Here is a 25,521-nt window from a genome sequence, read left to right on the forward strand (position 1 = left end):
TCATGCGGGCCAATTTTCTCTCCCCCTCCTCCTCCTCCTTCCTCCGCCACCGTTAAATGGTCTATGACGGACGAACACAGAAATCAGCGGAAAGCAGCATTGCTGATGTCCCATTGTTGACAAATCCATGAAACAACTCCAGTTTGCATGGTTTAACAGAGAGGAGAGGAAGGAGGGAGGAGAGGAGAGGAGAGGAGAGGAGAGGAGAGGGGGCGTCTGTCGTCACCAGACCACGTGTCCTGCGCTGATCGTATATCTTATACTGGGAAAAGTAATCTATCAGACAGTCCTTTTAAAAGCCCCGGCCTTTAAAAGCGGCATGTGTCACCTCGACTTGGTTCTCCAAATATCGCTCCTGTAGGAAATACACGCACCGAGAAGGGACGTCGGAGCGCAGAACATCCCCAAACAACTTCGAGACAAGACTCGCCGCTTCACGCAGGCCTGCTCACTTACCGAGTGGAGAAATATTTGTAGAAGTTGAAGTTTCTTTGACTTGACCGGCTTGCTGCCGGCTCCATCGCATTTAGATTTGTTGGAGACGACCCGATCTCTTGACAGGAGAGACCAGAAGTCCAGCAGTGTGCGCGCGCGCTGACCATCGACACCCGGCTGCTGTGGCTGCTTTTGGCTCCATAGTTAAAAAAAACAAACAAAAGTAGAAGTAAGCCGTGAGATGACCCTGTCTGGAGGCAGCGAAAGAGCCAGCGACATGTCCGGCCAAACCGTGCTCACGGCGGAGGACGTGGATATCGACGTGGTTGGCGAGGGAGACGAGGAGGGCATGGAGAGGGCGGACAGTGACTGCGACAGCCCGGTGGGAGGCATCCTGCACGACCTCCGAGGAGAAGCGGGCGACGAGGAGGTGGAGGACGAGATCGATTTGGAGAAGGAGGAGACGGGGTCCGGTGGAGGGAGTCCGTGCTGCGAGAGCTCCGGAGAGGGAGAGACGGGCACCGGAAAGGGAGAGGGTCAAGACCAGAGCGCAACGGGAGGCGGGATCCAGAAGCCCAAAAACAGCCTGGTGAAGCCGCCTTACTCCTACATCGCGCTCATCACCATGTCCATCCTCCAGAGCCCGCAGAAAAAGCTCACCCTCAGCGGGATCTGCGAGTTCATCAGCAGCCGCTTCCCGTATTACCGGGAGAAGTTCCCGGCGTGGCAAAACTCCATTCGCCACAACTTGTCCCTCAACGACTGCTTTGTGAAAATCCCCCGGGAACCCGGGAACCCCGGCAAGGGCAACTACTGGACCCTGGACCCCGCGTCGGAGGACATGTTCGACAACGGCAGCTTCCTCAGGAGGAGGAAACGGTTCAAGAGAGTTCAGCCGGACATGCTCAGGGACCATACTGCCCTCATGATGCAAAGTTTCGGCGCGTACAGCCTCGGGGGCCCCTACGGGAGGCACTACGGGATCCACCCGGCTGCTTATACCCATCCAGCATCATTGCAGTACCCGTACATCCCGCCTGTGGGACACATGCTGCCCCCGGGCATCCCTCTCCTGTCCTCGGCGGAGCTGAACAGGAAAGCGTTCAACTCCCAGCTCAGCCCGGGTCTTCAAATGCAGCTCAACAGTCTGAGTACCGCGTCCATGATCAAATCCGAGCCTTCAAACAGACCGTCTTTCAGTATAGAGAACATCATCGGGGTCTCCAGCGCCTCCTCGGTCTCACCGGGCGCTGCTTTCCTGCGGCCTCCGGTGACCGTTCAGTCGGCCCTGCTGAGCGCTCAGTCCCTCTCTCTGACCCGGACCTCAGCCGCTATCGCGCCCATGCTCAGTATGCCGTCAAATATGCTTTCTGGACATGTTTTACCCTCAGCCGCAGCGGCGGCGGTGTCCAAATGGCCGTCACATTGACTTTATACCATGAGAAAATAAACTCTTATTTTTATATAGAGACGTTATTATTACAGGCGGGAGGGGGGGGGGGAGTGGGAACAGCACAAATCAATGGGCAACACTGGACTCTGTAGCCAATGTAAAGACACAGAGGAAAAAGAAAAAGGACATATTTCTGTACAGGTAATATTTGTAAATATTTGTAAAAAACAAAAAAAAACGAAACAATTTTAACTGTCTTTTCTTCTCATTTGTTCCTGTTTGGGATCTGTGGTTTTCTTTTTGTATCGGAAGCTCAACTGGACACATTTTTTGCTTCCTTTTCATATGAGACACAAAAAGCTCTGAAAAGTATGTTTATAACAATAAAAAATATCAAATATATGTAATTCTATGTAGCTATATTGTGTTGTAAACTGAATTTATTTGTAAATAAATCTAAGAAAGAATTAAATCAATTTTCTTGATTAACATTGCTAAATTGTTTGATAACAGATTTATTGAGAAGCATATTCTGGCAAATATTATTTTATATAAATAACCTCTCACGCTATAATGGCAAGAAAGTCAAAGACAAGGCTATTTAAATTTTAGTTGTAGGCCTAGATATAAAATTGTCTGAATATTATGGGCTTGATTTTACTAAGAATTTTCAGGCTTATACTAATTATTATTATCATCTAATTTCTACGGTGTTTAAAGTCTACAATTTTAATTTGGGCTTTTTATGGTTACTTTTTAATCCAGGCTACTATTACAATTAAATGTATCGAGTTTTTACAGCTAAACAGTCAACTATATTAACCATTTTCAGTATAATATATTTTTAGCCTGCATCGCAACATTATTTAGAGCTTAAAAAAAATTTAAATTACTCTTTTAATAAAACAAAATTTGTTGCCGACGTTTTAAAAAAGAGTAAGCAATTAGCACATATATTTACATGGATTTTAAATGTAAAGAAGATGTGGATAGGGTGATTATGATGTAAAAGGGAAGACATATCATGTCCTGAAATTTAAACGCTAAAGTTGTTTTTTTAGGCTGATATAAATCTCACATCATATTTTAGACGTGAAGACAAACCGGCGTAAACATATGAACATTTAGGGGTGAATAATAAAACAGTTGTTTTTAAACTATATTTATGGTTGTTTCCTGATAATGATCTCTGACTGGAGGTCACAGTTGAGACACCTTTTAATTCAACATTACATCACTGCTCGTGTCGTTTTACAGGATATTCTGCGGCTTGGCTTCTATAAAGGTAACAGCTTCGCAGTTGTGTCTGGCTAATCACTTCTACGCAAACAGCAAATGGTGATCGGGGTTGATGCGTGTGAGTGTGTGTGTGTGCGCGTGTGTGTGTGAGGGGGTTACAGGCGCTATATATATCTGATCCCCATGAGAAAGAGAAAGGAGCCTCTCTGCTTCAATTCACTTTCAGACACCGAAGAAGGTGCTGATGATGCAAAAGGCTTCTCCAATGTCACCGTGGTATTTCATTCATTATTATTGAGCCATTATTATTAGCATCATATTATTATTATCGTTATTAATTGTAACATAGTCGTACAGTATGATATTATCATTATAGTAGTTTAGTATTTATTTTATTGCTAAACAAACTCGGTTTCCCCCCGTTGAGTATCCTCAAATAATAACACGTAATATCATAGAAAAAATAGAATTGTAAAAAATATCGGCTATGTAATGGGTTTTGGATTTCTGTCGTTATGTTTTTCTCATATGAATTGATGTCTTAAATATTCACATCACTCGAAGAGACAGTTCAAAGAGGTTGTGAAAGAGACGTGCAGGCACCACCAGAGGTCACTTTCAGGGTGCAGTCACAAAATATAATTTATATATAGGGAATATGCGGAAAGCAATATGGGATTTTGTCAAATGCAGCTCTGTGTGTTTCTTTTTAGAGGGGTATTTTACAAATCATTTCCAAAAGAAAGCATCAAAGCATTCAAACAGGAAACGTGCGCTTATTAACACGTTTATAGTTGTCACGTCTATTATTTGATTTATTTCAGTCATACAATTTGTGTGGTTACAGAAACGAGTTCAGTCCTCTCCTAAGCAGGGTCCTTAAGCAAAACTCTTCAGCTCACATGCAGTAAAACGACAGTGTGATGTCTCTGTGTGTGCTGTGATGTTGCAGCACGCAGGCCGACATCACCGCGGAAGAGATTCAAGCCGCTAGGGGGCGTTAAGTGACACCTGGCTCTATATTAGGGATTTCAAAAATCAAATAAATATTTAGGAAGACACAACAACCTGAAAACATTAAGGATAAACCTTTCCACACAATCAAGCAATCTTTTTTATTTATTTAATCATTTTGTACAATCATAAATGGATACATCTTCTAGAATATACATCGGAATTGATTTTTAAGGAGGACAACCTGAAATAAATTAAAATCTGGTCCAATCGTTACTTTTCATTGGCAATAGTTGATGAGCGAAATTAATATAGTAAATATTCGTATCCTTATGCCCCAGCAATCACAATATGCCCACTGCTGTATTAATAACACATTATTCATCTTTGACTTAAAACAGCGTTTCAGCAGAAGACACAACGTTGAAATGTGCCTGACTCCACGTGAGCTTAAACTAAAACAGTGTTGAAAAAAAAATACAAAAGATGTACCACAGGTGATAAGGAGGTATTCAAATATGAATTTAATTGTGCAATAGACAAATATATTTAGTAGCCTACCTCGCTGCAGTTTGTTTTAACCCATAAAGGAAACTGTCTCCTTTATGCCGTTAACCCATTTACAATTTCTTTACCGTAAACAAATGCTTCACGTCATTATGTCAACAACAATTCAATTTGCTCATTGGAGGAATGTGCTTATTTGAAGCGCAAACAGTCGCACTCTCGCGCGCTCACACTCGATAATGACCTTTGCACGTGCTTGTGCACAAGTGCAGGGAAGCCTGGACTGTGGTTCCCACAGCTCTATACCAGCCAGTCTATATTAGTCTCAATCCACAGTCTTTTAAAAATAAAGTTCACATTGTATGTTTGATTGCTGACTTGTTTTACCAACAAGTGAACTCAGATACAGAGCAGGAAGAGCTTAAATAAAAGAGGAAACATTGAAATAACATGACAAGTTCATTTAGACTTTAAATCATTCACTTCTAGACAAGTATATTAAAAAGTTGAAACAAATAAGTGAGTTTTTTTGTTGATAATGTGGGTGTTATTTGTTTTGCACACCTGTAAATATACCTTTGTGTAGACCTAAGTAGGAGAAAGTTAACTTTGATCTTGTTAGAAACATCACTCATCCTTCAAATACCTTCATCAAGTTATGATTAATGCTCGTCCTATTAATATGCATATATAGTTCCTATACCTTAAAAAATAGGGAATTTGGGGGAGTTTTGAATATCAAGAATACAAAGAGACACAAAAATGAGTATATACATCAGTAAATTAACTTGGTAAAGTGATTCAGAGGCCGAAGAATGTGACCTCCCCAAAGGTTACCATTCTGTGGCCCACATATCTCAGTAAAAGTAAATGCATAAAAAAAGTAACCATTTCTCTCATGAGTATACGCACAATCATTCCTTCTTTGTGATGAGATTCATGCTTGGACAGTGTTTCAGTACACCTGACCCAATTGAAAAAAATAGATGAATGCTGTTCGTACAAACACATCAAAGTATATAGCTGTGGTCATATGCAGCCTTAACTTCTCAATGTGGTTAATTTACACACAGATATTCTCTCACAAACACTTTGACCAAATCTCAAGAAACCACAAGGGCTCATTACAATTGAGTGTTTCACCTGAAGGCCCTGATCGGATTACGTGTTCAAGCTAAGAAAAATGTCAAAGCATTAGTGCTTTACATGCTTCACGGTTTATGTGTATGTGTGTTGTGTCTATGATTAGAAGTAGCTGTCTTAACACTGAAGCAGACAGTACAAATTGGGAGTCAAACACATGCACAAACTAGGTGTCAAATAATTACTGTGAGCACGGCTGGTTGGGGAATAACTTCAACAGCAACACTAACAATTTTAAGAATGTCTTTTGTCCACACACCAAATCAATAGTTGCTGTATGTAATGCTTATGCCACCTGCAGTGCGACTCGTCAGAGTGACTCTAGTGTCTCAATAACCAATGTAATGGCCACAAGTTCTGTCCTGATCATATCAGGATTTTTATCAACAGATGGAATTTGCCCAGTCGTCATGGAAATACAGATGTTTTAATATCCATTTCAATATTAACTTATAAGTCAACATGGATGAGGAGGTTTTTTTAACTTTAGAATGAACTTTCACACTCATTTGGTTTTATAGTTCCACTCTCATGCCTATAAGTATCACAATCATGCTGCTTTGACACAAAACCTCAGACAGATGTGAAATACCTGTTAATGCATTTTATAGTACTGCAGGATTTCCCAAACAATTCACTGATGATACCATGAGGATTAAGTTTTGAATTATGGATCTTTATTTGGTGTCATGTTAACATGTGACAAAATAGCAGAAGTTTAGCAAACTTGACTGTTTATATGATAGACGACAATGACATTGGCAAGCAAGGCCCAGGCCTCCATAATAACTAGGTCATCTTCCACCACAAGCTATAGCCTTCTTCTGGGCGGAGACCACAGACAGTAAATGTAGGTACAGCAGTTACTGAATATTTAAAAAGGCATAGAGATGAAGCAATAAATGACAAAGTAAAGCTGGCGTGGCCAGGCATTAATAACTAATGGGTACCAGTGAGTTATAGGCTGCTGCCGTTGTAATGAAAGTGTCATTGCAAATCAGCAGTTGTCCGAGGTTATTATTATTTATGCATAATTGATGCCTGAACCACAAGAAACATGTCTCACCCAACAAATTCCAACACCTTGGGAGCAAAGACGGTGGAGTCAACAGAAGTAAAGGTCACAGAGGAGAATATGCCCCTGGGCTGAGATTTACATTGGGCAAGGGGAGGCTTGCATTGTATAACCATACACACATCTGTATACAGGAGGTTACACCAAACATGAGACAGCTGATCCTCTACTGCTCCATACAGTGGATACTGCCAGGTCATGGTATGATGCTATAATGTTTAAAATAGACGCCTACAGTGAGTCAAAACAAGGATTTAATTAGGCGCTTCTAATTGAACATTCCTTGAGCATTAGTTAAATGATAGCCTTTTCTTAGTACATTAAAGTTAAGCTACTTTTAGTTATCTTCTCCATAAGAGTCAATTGTAATTCATTAATTTCACTTAATACTTGCCAGTATGCACCACAACTGTAATAAGTTGTTTTCTAATTCACAAAAAAAGAAAACTTTCGGACTTCCACCAAATCTTCTGTTATGCCGACATTCAATATTCAACATTCAATATTCCTAATTTAAATACAATATTTGGAATTTCAAAGGTATCTGAAATATATGTTTACAGTTAGTAACTTATATTCATATTTTAGAGATGTCTCAAAAAATGATAAAATTGTGCCTTTAGGGATATTGTAGGATGTAGGTTGTTGTTGGGCCTATATCAAATTGACATCCAGAATTGGGCCAATCTTATGACCCTGGTATAATAATTGAGGAATTTACTAGCAGTGTTTGGAAAAGAGGGTAATTTCAGTCGTCATTTAATAAGTTATACATTTAGTTCCACCGCCTGTATTATATCATTAGCATAGTTTGTTATTGTATTATTGGACATTCTCATTTACTGCTTCATGAAAAACAGTTCTTCAAGTTCCGACCCCTGAATTCAACCTCAGCTGTAAGTTATTGAGATATTAGTGGACAAATAGACTTTTAATAATGCACAATATCCATCAATTTGTCATGAATCTCGTCTCAACCAATGTTGCATTCATTGGAGCTGGGAATTTTGATACTTTCAAATCAAAGTAGTAACTATGAACAAAAAACGATTAAAGTCACAAGTGATGTAACCTTAAATTTTAGATTACCAGATAATACTTAAACGATCCTCTATAGCTAAGGTAACAACTCGTTTGATAAAAGGTTCCAGCCTACGCTATGCTGCGATGCCTTGATTTAAGAAAAATACCGTCTTTCTCTAGATGTTACTGAATGCCTCATGTCTCTGGCTTGTCGCGTCATCGGGCAGTGCCCAATGAAAATGCGCAACGAATCCTTGACGGATGACGTACCAGGAAATGTATATAGCTTCCAAAAGCAAACGACTTTTTTAGCTTTTATTTCTCCCCTTTAAGCTAATTTTACCGGTCGAAGTCATGCAAACGTGGAGTCTCGTGTCAATTTGTGTGTTGCTCGGCGTTGTTGTGAGATGGGGCGTTTCCTTAAATTCATATTCAGGTAGGAAGAGTGTGGAGTTTAACGTTAACATCCTGCACCACTCAGAGAAGTCACAACAGTCTTCTTTGCCACACCGCTGTTTATTTCAGTATAGCTCATTTAATTTGTCATAGAATATTGACAGAAAGTTGTTTTTCAACTATCATAGTGTTGCTGTTAGCGGTTAGCATCTACATGGCTGGCGTGTGTGCGTGTGGTTAAGCGCTGTCAATCATTCGTGTAGTTTCCCATTCATCACACTGAATGATTTCTCTCCAGGGGCGGGGAAAGCTCCCATGTTTGGCGACTATGAAGCTCAAAGGCACTGGCAAGAAGTGACCTACAACCTCCCTCTCCAGGAATGGTCAGTCTGAAGTTTGTTTACTCGGGGGAGCAAGTTTGAGAAAGCCGAGCTCGTTCGGCCACCTGGAAAGAGTATGAGCTCTTTTTGGGCTTTGACAGTGACTGGAAATAATTGTAATGATGGGCCTCAAAACACACTCATGTAAATTGCTGTGGGATAACGAAAATATCCCAAAAGAACACCCAAAAAAGTAACAAAATTAAAGTTGAAACTGCATGTATATAACAGTAAAGTGTGCACCATAAAAACATTAAAGGGATCGATAACCTTACATCAATGGCTGCATCCTCTATTGTCCTCCCTCCTATTTGTCTGACACTTCCACAGTTTCAGATATAAATAAACATGTTTTTATACTCATTCAGGTACTTCAACACTACTGAGAATGACTTGAACTACTGGGGTCTTGACTACCCGCCTCTGACTGCCTACCACAGTCTGATCTGTGCCTATGTGTAAGTCATTTTTATTATTTAGAGAATGTGTAATAAAGAACATCTCTGCTGCAGTGCATTAATGTAAAAAGAGTTTCCATATGATGTTAGTTTCTACTTCTGTATTCTATTCTACTGTCTATACAAAAGCTTGCATGTCATTTTAGGCTTTATTTTTTAGGATGCTATAATTTCTATACTAATTGTTATACTATACCTATATATTCCTGCAGAGCCAAGTGGATAAACCCTGAATGGGTGGAGCTTCACAAATCCAGAGGTTATGAAAGTCCAACGCACAAGTTATTCATGAGAGCTACAGGTACAGTAACCATGATCTACCTCAACCTAAAGACTCATTTACTTACTTCAGGGTTCCTATGCAGCATGGAAGGGGATGGAATTAGATTTTTAGTCATTTCCAGGTCTGGATGAGTTTAGAAAAAATAAAAGAGAATATGGAAAATGATTTGTGTGTACACATTATAGCCCCATATTCTGTTTTCTACAATATTAAAATCAGAATAAAAGACAAAAAATTCATCACAAAAGCAGAGTGCTTTTCATGGCGTTTGGAGTGGGCAGCCAGCGCAGCCAAACTGTTCACCACCGTGTGAGAAAGCACGGGCCAGAGTGTGCTTGATGACTTAGAAAAGCAAGGCCAGAACGCACACTCCTCCACAGAGCTGCCTCTACGCCTGTACGTCACATTCTGCAAAACAGCTCGACGCCAAGTACATTGGGTAAAGGCAAGTTTTTTGAGGGCTGGTTTGACGATTCCAAATATAAAGACTGGCTGGCGAAGGATTCGAAATGTGAGAAGAAAGACAGATGCAAACTTTATGTAAACTCGTCCAACACCTTCAACATGAGAGAAGGCGGCAACTGTAAGCCATAGGCAAGTGCAAAAGCACTGATGTCAAATATGGTCTGAAAAAATCAAGGTTTGGATTGTGAAATGGAAAATGTGTTGGAACCCTGTTACTTATAATATAATATGGTTCTTTGTTCTCTTTCAGTCCTGGTGGCAGATTTGATGATATTCATCCCTGCTGTGGTTTTATACTGTTTATATCTGACTGATGGATCCTTTAAAAAGAAGGTAACACACTTGCCTAACATGACATCTAATTGGTTTTTCAGCTAAAGACCCAAATGAGCCACATTGTCCTCTTAGTGTGGGGAGTCCACCCTTATTAAAACGGATTACAGTGCTGCTCATCCAAATTGAGGAATTATAAAGTCATTATTGCAATAAAATATGATGCCGTTACATTTTCCAGGAAGTTATGAATGTATGAATACATTTACAGTACAATCAATTAAGAGGGATCTTTGTCATATTTTGATTGTGTCTTAAATTATCAAACAGTTATTACAAGATTGGTAGCTACAACAGACCAGCTTAGTCTGTAAACAGGCAGCACTAGAACAGTCTATCCCAGCATGCATTGCCTTATGTTGAGTGCCCAGTGGGACAGGCACTTTGAATAAAGAAAACAGCTTACTTTATTTTGATTTGTCACGCAATAAAGTCTGCACATGTTACCAGATGATTCAAACTTGTGAAACATAACATTTAATGCATCATCGTATAGTTTTAACTGGACTGTAGTTATGTTTACCTTCTAACAGCTAAATGCTCTTTTTGTCCAGGTGTCCACTGTGTTCTGCTTCCTTCTTTACCCCGGCCTAATTCTCATTGACTACGGACATTTCCAGTATCCTTTATGTACAGGTTCATTAATACCGTTTATTCACTGTAATATGAGATATCATTATTGTTATTTGCTTTGATGACTTCCTGTGAAATACTGACCTTCAAAGTTGCAAAGCTTGGCTTTAAAGTCCCAATCCAATAGTAGTAGTAGTAGTATATTAAGTTAATAATTCATATAATATATTTTCTCATTGTTTTGTAGCTTTTTATGTTGTATTGATTGACAATGTAATACGTTTTTTTAAGGACTGAAATTGTATTATTTTAGATGTGTACCACTAAATGAGTGTCTTCTGAATGGCATTATAAAGCTACTATTTGGACATTTTGTCCCACAGCTACATTAGACAAGATTGCTTAGAATTTATATTATATAATATCCATATTATATCTTATATTATAAGATATTAAATGTGCCATTTTTCTTCATAGAATCATTCTTTTATAGAAACATGAGCTGACATGGAGTACAGGTATTTTATTTCATGTCTGCAGTGTCCTATCATTCTCTCTTATCATGACCGAGTTATAAAACAGTTAGAAAAAGACACAACTACACACAACAATAAAAGAGTTGATGAGTAAACTGAGCAACTGAACTGACCCTGGATCAGCTGCTGTACACCGAGCTGTTTCCTTCCTACCATAACACTGACCTTAACCCAATCGGGTACAATGGAGTGAGTCTGGGCTTTGCCCTGTGGGGGGCTCTGGGTCTGGGTCTGGGCTGGGATGCGTTGGGCTCCGTGGCCTTTTGTCTGGCTCTCAACTACAAACAGATGGAGCTGTACCACGCTCTGCCCTTCTTCTGCTACCTGCTGGGGAAGAGTGTCAAACTGGGCCTGATGGGGCGAGGGTGAGTTTGTTTGTTTGTGTTTTATCATTCACTGCTATCACTTGAAGTTGATGTTTCAACCACGTCTCTTTGACTTTTAGCTTTTTTGTTGTCTCTCTGCTAACTGGTTTCTCACCCTCTTGATTGGGATTGTTATCATGAAATCAGCATTGTCTTTTTCTTTTTAGATTATATAAGCTGCTCCCCAATCTTTCCATGCGCGCTTGTAACTGCAGAAGTCAGAGAGTCGCAGTTCAAGCCACAGCTCACTGACAATAAAGTGTGACCAAAGAATGAATCACGTGAGAACTGCCAGGAAAGAAACAAGGAGGAGTGCAGCAAAATGGATTTGTCATTTTCATCTACTGCCTTCTTGAAAGAAGAGAAAGTCGGATACAGTCAAACGTCAATGTATAATAAACTGAATTAGTTCAGATCACAACTTATGTCTCAATAAAGCAACCGCTAGAATCGAGGATTATTATATGGATTTATTTTGTGTCTGAGAAGGCATAATTATTCAACCATGTCATTGTTTCGTTATCTTGTTTTGTCGGTGTGAGGTGAGTGCTCAAAGCAGATACGTAATGTCCGTCTATAAGCGAGCCGTGTCCTCAGGAGAGCCGCAGAATGACTGAGGTAATCAGATTGGATGCTGTTACCAGTGTGTCCAGTGTCTTGTTTATCTAGTAACAATGTACCAAGGGCATTTAGTAGCAAATGGAGAGCGGGATTAGAAGGGCCGGGAGAGATATGTCCAGATGACGCTCCCGCCATGCCCAAACTCCTCAGCTATGCTGCGTGTGCAACTTAACCAGCAGCTTCACAGTTACAGCTGACGAGATAGCCTGACCCACACGGGAGACTTTCAGCTGATGCGTGGCTTTCACTGCATTCCTCGGCACGAGGGTCAAGTCCCAAATTTAGGACTTGCAGACAGAAATGTAGACATTTTGTTTTAAGTATACGAAGATAAACTTAATGACTCATGTCAATGTTTGTATTTTTTTTTTTTTAGAAATGACATTGACGTATTTCTCCATTATAGATGGCATATCTGTACCTCCTGCACTTTGTGACCCTCTTCATGTAGGCTCTTCCTGTTGGTGAGAATTGCTTCGGCAGTGTTGGTGACCTTTGCCCTCTGCTGGCTGCCCTTCCTGTCTGACCCCGGTCACGCCATGCAGGTGGTCAGGAGGATCTTTCCCGTGGCTCGCGGCCTGTTTGAGGTACAGTAGAGTGTCTGGAATGAAAGGTCGGCCTGAGAACCACATCTGAGAAGCTCGATCTTTTAGTCTCTTAGTCTTATAAAAAAAACATTTGTACTATTTGTCATGCAAGCATGTAAGAATAGCTACTCACAATCCCCATGTGTCATTTAAAGAAACAAGAGGAAGAAGGTAATATCTCCTGATAGATCAGTACAACGCGACACATAAATAATTAGAGGGGGAGGAGGGTCCAAAAAGGTCAAGGGTTTTGTTTTGTTTTTTCCCCCGGAGAGGAGATGAGGGTCTTTTATTTTCACTCACTCTGTGGTTGTAATAACGGTTTGTTTATCAACTCTTTTATTTGTAAATGGCTGTATTGGAATCATTTGGTTATGTTTTCCATAAATATATTATTTTGAGATATTGGGTTTAGGCTATTACATGTTTTTTTTTTAAAGACAAAATGACCCCCCTTTTCATTCCCAATCATTTCACACAGTCCTTTAGAGCTTACTTTCTGCACTGGTCTCCTGATATGACCGTGTCTCACAATTTTGGACCTTTCAATCAATCAGTTTGTGATTAATTAGCTCTTTTTTAATATCAGTATATTGCTTAAGTAACAGTGTGAATTAAATGCCTGTGAGGTGGTATCTACGGGCTTTAAATCAATATCATTTCTGTTGAAGGGTGATGTTGTTTCAAGACGTAACACAGTGATCATTCTAAATTATAATCCTGTTAAAGAGAGAAAGGCTGTTTGATATTATGGGATGTCTGGGATGTGTTTTCTAGGAAGTGACATTTCTCTAAGAAGTTATAGCTTTTTTATATTTGAACAGTTTACAGCACAGGGCTTTGACCAGTGAATGAAAGTCAAACACAACCAGTGTGGCACTCCTCGTGCCGTACACACTGCTCCCCTTACTCTCAGCGCGGTGAACTCCCTCCACCCGGCACTGCTTAGCCGGTGGGAAATGGATACCCGGCAGGATCAAAGAAAACAGAGGAATAAAATGGTGAAAGGTCAGGAGATCAGTTTCACTCTATCTCTGGGAGGTGTTGGGGGGTTCGGGACGTACAGTAGGAGGATATAGATAAATCTAAATAATTTATGGCCTGGCTGTTTTCAGCACTTCATAGCAGAGCCATGTTCTAGCCTTATGGACAGTGAAGAGTGGGGCAAACGCTACATTTAATGGCGTATCGGAGCACGTCCGACAACTGTTGCCCGATGCCGACTTTATCTTTGGAAAGCATATAAGTATGATAGACTGTTTCATAGCACGCACACGTATGCTGTGGTCAGTCAGTCGTTGCCTCTTAGAGAAAGGGAATATGATATTAATTTAAAAAAGAAAGCGATTGTGAACAGGGAAAACTTCAGCTGGCCGTGTTAAGAGCTTTCATGGCAGGAGCGGTGGTAAAGTAACGGTGTGTATTTCTGTGCTTGCATGTGTGACTGACAGCTCAGAGGCCAAAGTTTGCAGCTCTCATTTCTGAAAGCCCGTATCCCTCCTCTTGTCCCCAGTCCCCGAGGTGGCACCCACCGCAAGGTGTCACGGATGTGAGAAGTAATTGAAAATTCTACTAGGGGAGCAGATGGCAGCATGCGCTGTGGCAGTATTTGTTCAACGAAATGATGCAAACATAATACACAGGGTGTGAGAGACACTATACTCTCCTGTGACGACAGCACGAGAGGCTGCCGGGTCGAGTCATCCCGGACTAATTGTGAAATTGTGCACGTAAGCAGAAGCTTTGGACAAGGGGTGAGGTGGGGAAGAGGTGGGCTGCTGACTGCTGGCTGTGGCTGCTTCAGGGTGGGAGCAGTTGTAAGTTTACCCACTGAGCTGCATTCTGGCGTCTCACGTTGCTGCCTGCTCACAAAAAATGGCACCAAATGCTTCTCCCTGTGAAATTCCAGGCTAGCTTATAGGTGAAGGAGCCGCACTGCTCCCCCCACCGTTCATGTGTTGCCCTCAGGCTGCGTTCGGGAACATTCTCGCGGCGGTTATTTGGAGCAGGGAGGCAAAGAGGAAAGAGACAGCGATGGGGCTGAGACAACACAACACTGGACGGCCCAGTGCTGCTGACCAGGCGGCCTTAAGATCCACACAGCTGTGCTGTGAGCAGCTGTAGCACAGAGGAGGAGGGCGGAGGCCAGAAATAGTTTCTCCTAGACAGGGCCTTGCACTCAAACCATTCACAGTGGAATCATAAAGCTGATCTACGCACGCCGTCTCTGTGACGTGTGATATCATGGTGCACCTGGGCCTCCATATCATCTGATCCCTGCACAACTGCTGAAGCACTTAAATCAACTGAATCTCACAGCAACGCCCTCCTCATCTCTTATAAACCACAAGAAGGCTGCAACATGTCTTCCACATTATTCAGATCTGATTTACAAACGATATAGTCGAGCAGAAAAAGCCAAATCATCTCTGTATTCAGCTTCCCAAATGTGATGATGTTCTGCTTTTCTTTGTAAGTTGAATCTGTAGGTTTGGACTGTTGGTCAGACAAAACAAGTAATTTAAAGACATCACTCTGGGAATAATTGGCACATTTTTTGATAGTTAAAATTGTTAGTTGTAGCCCTTGTTTTCAGCAAATTACTGTAGTCAAATGGTTTTAAAAGAAAATGTAATAAATGAAATGACATAGAGGATTGTCGAACATATTAACATATATAGTATTTCCCGGTAGTGCTCTGTGGTTGGTTCCTGTCTGCTGGTTATGCAGAAACTACTCTGGTTTGACACTTGACCTTGGGTCCCCAAGTTTGCAAATAAGTCCCATGCTCTGTCTGACAGGGGAGTAAATTCATGACGGAGGGTTACGTACAAATGTCCCTCTGGAATGCTCCGGGGAATGTTTTTTATTGCACTTTCAATGGGAAATAATTATTTCCAGCAATGCCACTTATGTGTTTTCTCTTCAAATGGAACGCAGAATATTTTTTTTTGTACACAGGCATCAAGACGTGTTGAATTTAAAAAATGTTTTGACATCATTTCTTATTTAACCAAGTGGTGTGCGTGTGTGTGTGTGTGTGTGTGTGTGTGTGTGTGTGTGTGTGTGTGTTTGTGTGTGTGAACAGGATAAGGTGGCCAACACGTGGTGCAGCTTGAACATCCTTATAAAGATCAGATCCGTTCTGTCCAATGACTCCCAGATCTACCTCAGGTAATCCCTCTGTTTTGTGTCTATTCCTCCCCTGCCTCTTATTTTTGCTCCTTTCATTTTCTGGGAAAGCAGTGGTCGCTCAAGGGAATGAAAACCGTGATCCAGCTGGGTGCAAATGAAATCATCCCTTAACAAAACTAAAGTGGGTGAGAGCAAAATGAATCCTGCTATCAGGGGAGATGACGTTGTAAACACTGACACTCATGACAATCAACTAGATTTTCTCTGCCCACTACCCCTCAGAGCCTCCCATGAAGTGTTCGGATAAGTTATTTTGCCTAAAAGCTGAGAGCCTGTCCGCTCATGATGAGAAAACAGTTGTGTCATGGTGGAGCCTGCTTAAATAACCTGGCACGCTAAATTTAGGAGTCCTATGTTCGCAGCATGGACACGTTTCTGCTAGACTGCTAAGTCCGGGGATCAAGTTGGACTTCTTTGACTGTAGCGCATTTCAAACAAATGAAAAACACTCTTGTCTTTTTGGCACGGGCAGCGGATTGGCTAAATGCTCTGGTGTGGGCATACTGTGTACATAGAATGAATCAGCTGTGAAAAGTGATCCACGTCCTTCCGGACCGCAAAACCCTGCCCTAAACATAACGCACACACACATAATAACACACACATAACACACTCGCTGTCATACCCACTAAATACCCACTTACTGGTCCCCGTTACTGCTATCTATGGACCACTATCTCTGTCTATCTACATCGATCATTATCTCTGTCCATCTGTCTGTGTCGTAGTACAAACACATTGTTGCCCTCACGCCTTGAACTAACTCGCTGCTCCACCTCTCAGCACATTCACATTCACACTGACACATAGTCACTCTCTTCCGGTGCCTCCACCCCCAGCAGGTGACAATTGAAGGGTTAAACTAAGGCCTGTAACCATAAGAAGGGGCCAGTATTTGGTCATTTCACACATAGCGGAGGTCTTAGTTTTCGGAGCAGGCGGTGTCTGAAAACAAAAACAAAACGCAGCAAGATGGATCCACAGTTAGATTTTGGTTTGACCTTTTGTTTTGCCTGTTGCATCAAAATCAGATTATCTAGTACCACTGACTGAAAAGGAATGTTATGTTTTGTCATTGTGGCAAAACAGTAAGTGGACTGCGTTTCCGTTCATCACCATCAGTTTTCACATTACGTCACCTCAACAGAAAGGTGTTCAGTATGTTTACACCTGGATTAATGGGCAAATGCACGTTTTCATATTGACTCTATCTTTCATTTGATACTTGACCCGTCTTCTGCTGTATAATCATTTGTTTTCCTGCTGCAGTATCTTCATCTCTCACTGAGGATTTTTATGCATTTAAGTATGCTGATGTGAGATCATCTTAATTCTTGTTTGCGTTGTTTTTCAGCTTGGCCTGCACTCTCCTGGCAGTCCTACCATCCTGCCTCAGACTTTTGACGAAGCCCACCTTCTGGCAGTTTAAACTGGCCTTGGTTAGTAGCATCTAACTGATGTCAAAACAATAACGAGCTGAAAGTACGGAGCCTCCCCTTACAGAGAAAGTAGGCCTGTTCTTTTAACCTCGAAATATGTGTAATTTAATCATTTAAATCGGAGAACTTTCTGCATTTCACCGTCGTGTCTAAAATAATATAAAATAAGTACAATGTGAACATTTTTGATGCGTCCAATCATACATTGCCTTCCCTGCCTTTATTAAAAAGTATGTTATCCAGTATTATTGTTCAACAGTAGTTGTTCTCACTTTTAGGCAAACTCATCTCTGGCGTTTTTCCTCTTCTCCTATCAAGTCCACGAGAAGTCCATCCTCTTGGTTGCCTTGTAAGTACAGAGGTAACACTTCTCGGTTTTTCTTCTCACGTGTTGCGTTCTCGACATGCGACAACAGTGATGGTACCAAACATCAATGTCACGTTTTATGTCTTGTAGCGATACCTCAAATATTCACCAGTATAGATTTAATTACTGCTCACAAAGGAGCCATTTGCCCGTTCCCCCACTTCAGATAACAGTTTATGTCCTGCAGATTGTTAATGAGTTGAATATGTGCGCGCTCTGTGAAAGTGATATCATCCTCCTGCTGTGCTCCCCTCTCTGCAGAGGAACAATCTATTTAAGTACAGACTTGCTAACTGACGGCTTATTCACCTCCGTCATCATACTCTGTGCCACACAGACACACAGGTAGCCCTGCCAGCTTCCATTGTCACGATATGACTAAATGCAGGACTTGCAAATGTCAGCATGAAATGAAGCCTAAAATGTGATTCATTACTATTCACCTCCATATATATATATATATATATATATATATATAAAGTGGTGTAGGTACAAAGTGAAGCCTGGCAAAGATCTGACAGCGGGGGAATGGTTCCTAGATCTGGGCTCATCTATTAATCTAGATTAGGGTAGATTGTTGCTTTATTAACTATTGAGTTATATCTCCCACCTGTCCGCCTGAATCAATCAGTAATGCATGTCCAGGGATTAGGAAAGAATGGCAGGCGGCAGCTCTGGGCATTGTTTGCGCAGGATCAATTATTGGGCTGTAACGGGATCGCCAAAGAGCACTGGCTGTAATTATGGGCTCGGGGACCAGTGGAAAGTGCCCCCCTCGGAGCTGTGTACAACTAGCGCTGGCTAGCAGCGACGCAGGCAACCAGGTTCACCTAACAGGCCTTCACTAAACCGAACGTGCCGTGAAGTCATCATTTTAGCTTCTTGGAAAAACATTTTCACGTCTTCATTGGTGAATTTGAATACTTGGATTTGTATGTATACATGCCGTGGCAGTTGCAGTAAAAAGCATATAAGGATGTAAGATGATAAAAAACACTTGACTGTCAATAATTGATTGATGTGGTCGTTGCTTTAATATTATACACGCATCATATCAGTTCACATCCAGCTGCGACCCAACATGACCTCACTCCCTGTCTTAATGCCAATCGTTATTCAATGGTGCTTACTGCAGAGTGTGTTTAACAGTGAGTATGTCCAACTTTGATGTTTTCAAGGCCTGTCTGCCTCCTGCTGAGTGACCTCCCCCTGATGGTTATTTGGTTCCTGCAGGCTTCTACATTCAGGTGAGACTGTAACTAAACACAGGTAGAAGATGGATACAGGCTGGGTCTTTACTGTTGCTTTTCAGTGCATAAGCTAAATTATTTTTGGGGGTCGGGATCCATGCTCATAAGTTAGCTTAGCATTAAGACTGGAAGACGCGAGAAACCACAAAATCTGCCAATAACGATTAGTTATTAATGAATTATATCCCATTGTTTAATCTGTCCAAAATCTAAAGTGTATGGTTGTATGCTTGGGCACAGTGACTTCCTGATCAACGATCAGACGCCAATAAGCTTTTTCCCAAAATGTTAAACTATTCCTTTAATAATGGTCCATGCAACCATCAGTAACTTTGCACTAACCTTTGCTGAATTATTTCAGTTATCTTTTGCTATTAGTGAAGACAATAAAATGCAGAAAGATTAAAGCAAATCAAAAGTACTGTAGAAGGCAGACCTCAAATGTTATCGTTAAAGCACACAGATATGTATCTGGAAAGAAGAAATTGCACAATTTTCAATTTACAACCCAAAAGTTAAAGTTATCAGAGGTTAAGCCTCACTTGGTCTGGTGTGACCAGATGCGTTTAATGTCTAATGTTGGGAAAATTAGGCTACATATTGCAGATATTACTGAGTCAGTTCACTGATTCTATGAATATGTTCTACTTGTGCTGCTATCACATTGAGTTTATATCATTTACCCTTATTCCATACTTTACCTGTCACTTGGGACCACAGTGGTCATTGTCCTCAAAAGTTATAAAGTCTCGCTTTAAGAAAAATACTGACCTGTGTGATGACCTGGGAGCTAAGTTGGCGCGTACCACATAACTGCAGCGCTTGAATGCGGCACCCCTCTTTATTTCTCACCACTGTCAACTTTTAAATGAGACACTCAAAAGATAAAAGGATCTTGGATGTGGGCTGAGCTGAGGACCATGAATGGAAAAGACAAGTAGTGCTACAAATGCTCTGTCTAACTTTCACCAGCTGTTAAATTCTTCCGGCAGCACTAATTGTTGTGCGTGTGGTTTAGTATAAGGATATCTGGGGATTACACGGCATAGTCTGCATGCCTGCTGTCTAAGTGTGTGTTGTGTAGGGACAGAAGGTCCCTCTGTAGCTGCTTCTCAGTACAGTCTGACTCGGACTTTCACATTATCTGCATCCTCTACAGACTCCACTTAAAGAAATACATCTTTTGTTCGCCCAATTGGCTGAATGGATGCTCAACCACAGCAATTTTAAGGGGACAGAATGCAGCCAGTCTGTTTTAAATTTAAATTGACAAAGTATGTATTTCCAAATTGTTAAACATTTGTCTGCTGAATGGATTTTTTTTTTTTTATTGGAGTAAAAATCCAAATGAGTGGTTTCTTTGTGAGTGGATGGGTTTTTACAAGCTGGGGTGATGTGCGATTTACTAAGAGTCAACTGTTGTTCTTGTCCGTGCCCCTCTGCTAAAACAAGATAAGCTTGGCATGAATGTTAGAGCCGTCTCTCCTCAGGGGACGAACTGCCTGTGCTGGTCAGCAAACATGATACTAAACATAAGAACGTACTGCTGGACATATATAAATTAAATATATTTACATCATCTGTTGCGTGTGTGTATATCACAGCTCCAGCTACACATTCCTCACACACACATTACTCAGTTCAGAGTCATTAAACATTGGTCTGACATTGACATCTGCAAAAAGGCCTAATTCTAAACATTAGATGCACTGTTGTCCTTGTCCCTCTGTGCAGCATGCTGCCTCTGTTTCTGAAGGACGGTCTGCTGGTGCCCTATGCTGTGACCTCGCTGGCCTTCCTCTTCTTCAGCATCTATCTACTGTCTCCACTGGAGCACTGTTCAGAGGATGAGTTGAGACTGGGAGCCTACCGCAAGATGCTTTTCTGCCTGCCCAGACTGGACCTGGCCCGGATTGTAAGATGGAAGGTCAGTGTGTGGTCCGAGCCCTGGTACGACGATTAAGACTGCGAGCAGCACTGATTCAAAGACATCTGTATATAGTCATTTTGGAAGCAGTTAAGCATGTTGCTTAACTGCTTCCTGTATCTGACTCATAGACCCAAAAAAAGCACAATTTTCACCAAAGACTGTGTCGCCAGTCATGTTAAAGTCAAAACAATATTGTCCTCTTGGGGGAGCAATATTAACTAAGCGCTCATGTGATTTTGTGGTATACGTATATCAGGTACATTTTGTAGGTCAAGCTGCAGAGGTTGCGGCGGTCTGCAATCCCAAAGATTAGTACAGTAGGCAGTAATTTATGCCATTGTGGTTGCAGCTCTAATTGGCTGCCAATAAAATAAAGGTCATGCAGATTACTTAATACCTATTAACACAGATAGGGGAGGCAGTATTGTAGGTCTTCATCTTTTCCAACAATGTAAGCAGCACATAGGAAGTCATTTTAAAGCCACTATGCACAGAATATCTTTTTGATTACAGCTTCTTTCAAATTATTCTAATGCCATGAGGTTTTGCTTTTAGAGAAAATCCCAGTAAAACAATGGTGTAATCTATGTCTTCAACCCATTAATCTCATTGTTAGTAGGTCAGCTGGCATTAGTTTCCCTCTACCACAGTGTCTTTCTTGACATTACCACTAGGAGTCACCAGAATCACAAATCTTCTAACCTACACACACATGGGCTTTCAGTTTAAAGCATGGTTTTGCTTCTGGCCCGGGCTTAGTGAACAAAGTGTAGATATTGCTGCTTGGTTCAGTTAATAGTTCCTCTCTCCTCTTGTACGTGGGTGAAGGAGGATGCACAGCTGATGCATTTGTAATAAGACGGGGGCTGAGTTTAAGATCCCAGGTGGCCTGTACTTTGAAAGAGGCACAAGACCTAAATTGCAATCGTGTGAGGAGATATACCCAACTGTATAAATAAATATCATGTGCCGCTGTAAGTTGTGTAAGCTGTCCGGGGATGAAAGCCGCTGCCAGGCGAAGAATTATTTATCACTTATTTAAGTTTCCACAGCGTCTGAAGTGGCTGCACCGCCAGCCCCTTAGCGACAGGGGCCCCGGTAGGGTGTCAGAGATTAAGAGAAGGTGTCTTTTTATAGCGCGTGTCATTAACACAGGTTTGCCTAGATATATTTATTTACACAAGCAGCGTAAATAGCGAGCCCCGATGTCGGCGATAAGGTTTCATGGGTTTAGGGTGGCAGGGCGGGTGTGGGCCCGAGGCGTTTCCTGCATCTGACTCGCCGACTTATCTCTGGCTCATAAAGCCCAAATAGACACGTGAATGAGCTTACCGGCAGTTCTCTTTGCAACTCTGTAAAAAGGCAAAAAAGTAGTTTTGTAGGCCTTAATTCAAATCTGCTATTCGGCGGTGTGATACTTTATAGCAACTCTCGAATGACCAATTTGATGTAAGTCATCCAGGGATAAATAGGCAATGTCATTTGAGAGCTCCGTCATTATAGTTCCACTTAAAATTGAGGGGAAAGCTAATAGTTTGTTCTTGGCCTAAGGTGACCGGTCCTTTCATTGTTTTTTACGAGGAACAGTTTCTGGTTTGGAATATTAATTCAGTCATCACAATATAAGCGATTCTGCAAAGAGTTGTCTACGTTAAATGGGAATCTCTGCAAGAGGCTGAGATACCCTGAATGCTAGTCCCTAGAAAAGGTCAAACTTAAAGAATGCTGGATCCTTTGCTGGACATAATACAACTGTTATTAGACCCTCCCTGCACCTCCACATCTTTAAAAATCATACATATAAATATATAAGTCGACATCTTTTTGTCAAGCTAATGTTTAGTCTCTCTAAAGTAGCACCTGACCACAGCTATTTCCCATCAGTCCGGGTTTGTGAAGTCTTTTAGTGTTTCATTATGAACTCGTACTATCTGCTCTCGTGTCCCTGTGCTCAGTTGAATCGCTTGATGACCACTCCGCCCGTCTGTGTTACAGTTCTACATCAGCGTCGCGGCCATGGCTGTTCTGAGCGTCGTGACTGTCGCTCTGGTTCCTCCACCACATCTACCCGACTTGTTTCCTGTGTTGGTGTCTTCTACTGCTTTCGCGCACTTCTTGGGAACATTTATATATTTCAATATTGTCCAGTTCAGCGAGCCACCTAGCAGAAAGAGCCAGAAGAAGAACAACTGATGGAGTCAGTGATATGCACTGCACATTTTTACATGCTTTAGGGAAGCCAGTGTTACACCGCTGGTTACGTCTGCTCTTAATGTGCATAAAGGCTTTCACTCGTGCCATCATGTCCCCAATGTAAATAATCAAAAGGATATTAATTGGCAACAATTTTGATAATCAATAATTTAAGTCAATCTTCAAGAACAAACGACAGATGTTTGATGGTTCTGAGATTGATCTGTTTGTTCTTCCTGCATTATAGTAAATTGAACATTTTTGGTTTTAGGCTGTTGCTCAAAACAAGATTTCTTTGCTCCCTGAAATTAAAATTGACATTTTTACTGACCAAATGATTATTGACCAAATGTTTAGCCCAGAAGATAATCTGCAGATTAATCATTAAGGAAAATAATCATTAGATACAGCCCTACATAAATGCTTCTTAAAGGGATATTGTGGCCTGAAAAATCACTAGAGTACAAAATGTCAACTCCGATGACATAAAAAAACGAACGGATGGAGATATTTCTCCAGTATGGACCAAATAAATTCAGGAAATCCGTCCCCTCTTTTACCATATCTGAATCGGAATTCTTGCTTGGAACAATGAAACTTAACTCTTCAAACCTTATTGCTGGCTAATCAAACAATCACAAATAGACAAGCAGTGTGCAGCCTTCACATAGATAGCTCTGTGTCTGTATGCTAAAGCTACAGGGGGCGGCCACATTAATAAGAACACCTGTTGAAAGGTTTCGTTATGGTTAAGACCACGGGGAGAGGTGTTGATTACATTTTGTGGTAACTTTTAAAGCCATAGATTGTGGTGGTGCTAGACTTAATGATATTGTAGGGTGTTCCTGTTATTTTGTCCACCCTCAGTTCCTACTCTTTGTGTTGCGTGATTAAAACGCGTACCGGATGGGACCGGTCCCATGTCTAGCATTAACTGTTGATCATAATTCACGAGAACTTTGTTTTTTTTACGGTTTTCTACTGTATATATTTTTTAATCCAGCATTGAAGTTCTTTTGTACAAACCTCGTTTTTGTGAAAATAAATAAAAATCCTCAATGACTTTAAAGTGAACACGAGTTTTATTGCCACATTGTTAAAATGATTTAATTTTGAGCAGCTTCATATAAACTGTCTACATTTAGCAAGTAGTCCGCTAAATCACCCCTAACAGTCTGGCAGAGACAGAGCCAATAATTGGACAGAAATTATATCTTTCAAAGCTTTTACTCAACATCATTAAATATTCATTACAAGTCCTAGATACTACAAGGGCCCTGCACAAAAGACCTGTTCATTTAAAACAAAACCAGCGACAGGACAGGCCTTAAAAAGAGATGATGGAAGGTGACATATCTGAACATAATGCTATAAAGTTGAAATACCACAGAAAAAAAAGGTACAAGCAATTTCTTTCTCCAATCTCTGAGCGAGTTAATGACGGGCATAAAAAAATCCATTACAACTATAAATGTTATCAGGTCAGTGAGGGTTGCCTGTGCATCTGAGGCTCCAGGCCGGGAGCCAATAATGAGACACGGGGACAAATAGGAGCCCAAGATCTGAGTTAACTGTTACTACAATAGGACATGAACACAAGGGGCCAATTAGAGGTGGTGCAAAGGCGTTGGTCTGCCCTTATATTACATGTGGTTATATAAAGTCATGCCATTTCATTTAGAAAGATGTGCTGAAAATGGGAATTTACCTCCAACCTCTGAAATGGGGAAAAGGGGAAAGAAAAATCAATACTATTAGTAGTAAGTTAGTAGTATAATACAGGGAAACGACGAATACATCTGGTGTAAATGAAATCAATACATTCAAAACAATAACTTCTGGTCTACCTTTTTCAGATTAAATAGTGCTTCAACGATTAGTTGAATATTCGACTTAAAGAAAATGACAACTGGGCAACTCGTCTGCCGAGGAAGATCATTTGATACGATCAAAAGCTGCAGATATCAACAACAATTTGAATAATCAATTTCAGTTCATTATGACGTAAAAAGCTTCTGAAATGTGATGGTTTTCTGCCTCTGTGAATTCATGTCATCGAAATGTTAATATGTTTGGGAATTGTCTGTCGGTTGGACAGAAATGGCAATTTGAAGTCATCATTTTGGAAACTTGTATCGGTTATTTTTCTGAAATTGAAAAATACTGAAAGATTAATCGCTAATGGAAATTATTTGTTATTAGTACTGAATAATACTGTACATAACTTTATTGAAGACCCATGTATAAACCAGATACTCAAAGGTACGCTGCAGTATGTGACGGTACACTACCAGCCACCGAACAGTGTCATTAAAGCTACAAAATATAACACTTATCGAAGCAAGCTGCCTTGTCCGGCTGCCTTTACACTGCTCTGTTGT

General features: G+C 41.0%; 2 protein-coding genes across 2 annotated transcripts; both read left to right on the plus strand.

Annotated features, from left to right (window-relative positions):
• The first annotated feature begins 392 nt into the window (after positions 1-392).
• On the plus strand, positions 393-1,864 carry foxd3 (forkhead box D3). Its single transcript, XM_031859323.1, has one exon. It carries the CDS (start codon positions 677-679, stop codon positions 1,862-1,864), a length of 1,188 nt encoding a protein of 395 aa, XP_031715183.1. The 5' UTR covers positions 393-676.
• Positions 1,865-8,022: 6,158 nt separating this feature from the next.
• On the plus strand, positions 8,023-24,209 carry alg6 (ALG6 alpha-1,3-glucosyltransferase). The gene is made up of 14 exons (XM_031859658.1): positions 8,023-8,205; positions 8,464-8,548; positions 8,914-9,003; positions 9,216-9,304; positions 10,002-10,084; positions 10,639-10,703; positions 11,373-11,558; positions 12,631-12,766; positions 15,855-15,940; positions 17,316-17,400; positions 17,679-17,749; positions 18,946-19,014; positions 20,752-20,944; positions 22,943-24,209. Exons 1-14 carry the CDS (start codon positions 8,124-8,126, stop codon positions 23,138-23,140), a joined length of 1,518 nt encoding a protein of 505 aa, XP_031715518.1. The 5' UTR covers positions 8,023-8,123; the 3' UTR covers positions 23,141-24,209.
• The last annotated feature ends 1,312 nt before the right edge of the window (positions 24,210-25,521 follow it).

The sequence above is a fragment of the Anarrhichthys ocellatus genome, unplaced genomic scaffold (assembly GCF_004355925.1).
Source record: "Anarrhichthys ocellatus isolate YVR2014 unplaced genomic scaffold, GSC_Weel_1.0 scaffold22, whole genome shotgun sequence".
Taxonomy (NCBI): domain Eukaryota; kingdom Metazoa; phylum Chordata; class Actinopteri; order Perciformes; family Anarhichadidae; genus Anarrhichthys; species Anarrhichthys ocellatus.

Bases quoted from the DNA above. Each gene is read 5' to 3' on its own strand.
- alg6 (XM_031859658.1), top strand. From the start codon at position 8,124: ATGCAAACGTGGAGTCTCGTGTCAATTTGTGTGTTGCTCGGCGTTGTT. The intron at 9,004-9,215 runs GTAAGTCATTTT...ATATTCCTGCAG, and splicing joins AGTCTGATCTGTGCCTATGT to AGCCAAGTGGATAAACCCTG. The intron at 9,305-10,001 runs GTACAGTAACCA...GTTCTCTTTCAG, and splicing joins GTTATTCATGAGAGCTACAG to TCCTGGTGGCAGATTTGATG.
- foxd3 (XM_031859323.1), top strand. From the start codon at position 677: ATGACCCTGTCTGGAGGCAGCGAAAGAGCCAGCGACATGTCCGGCCAA.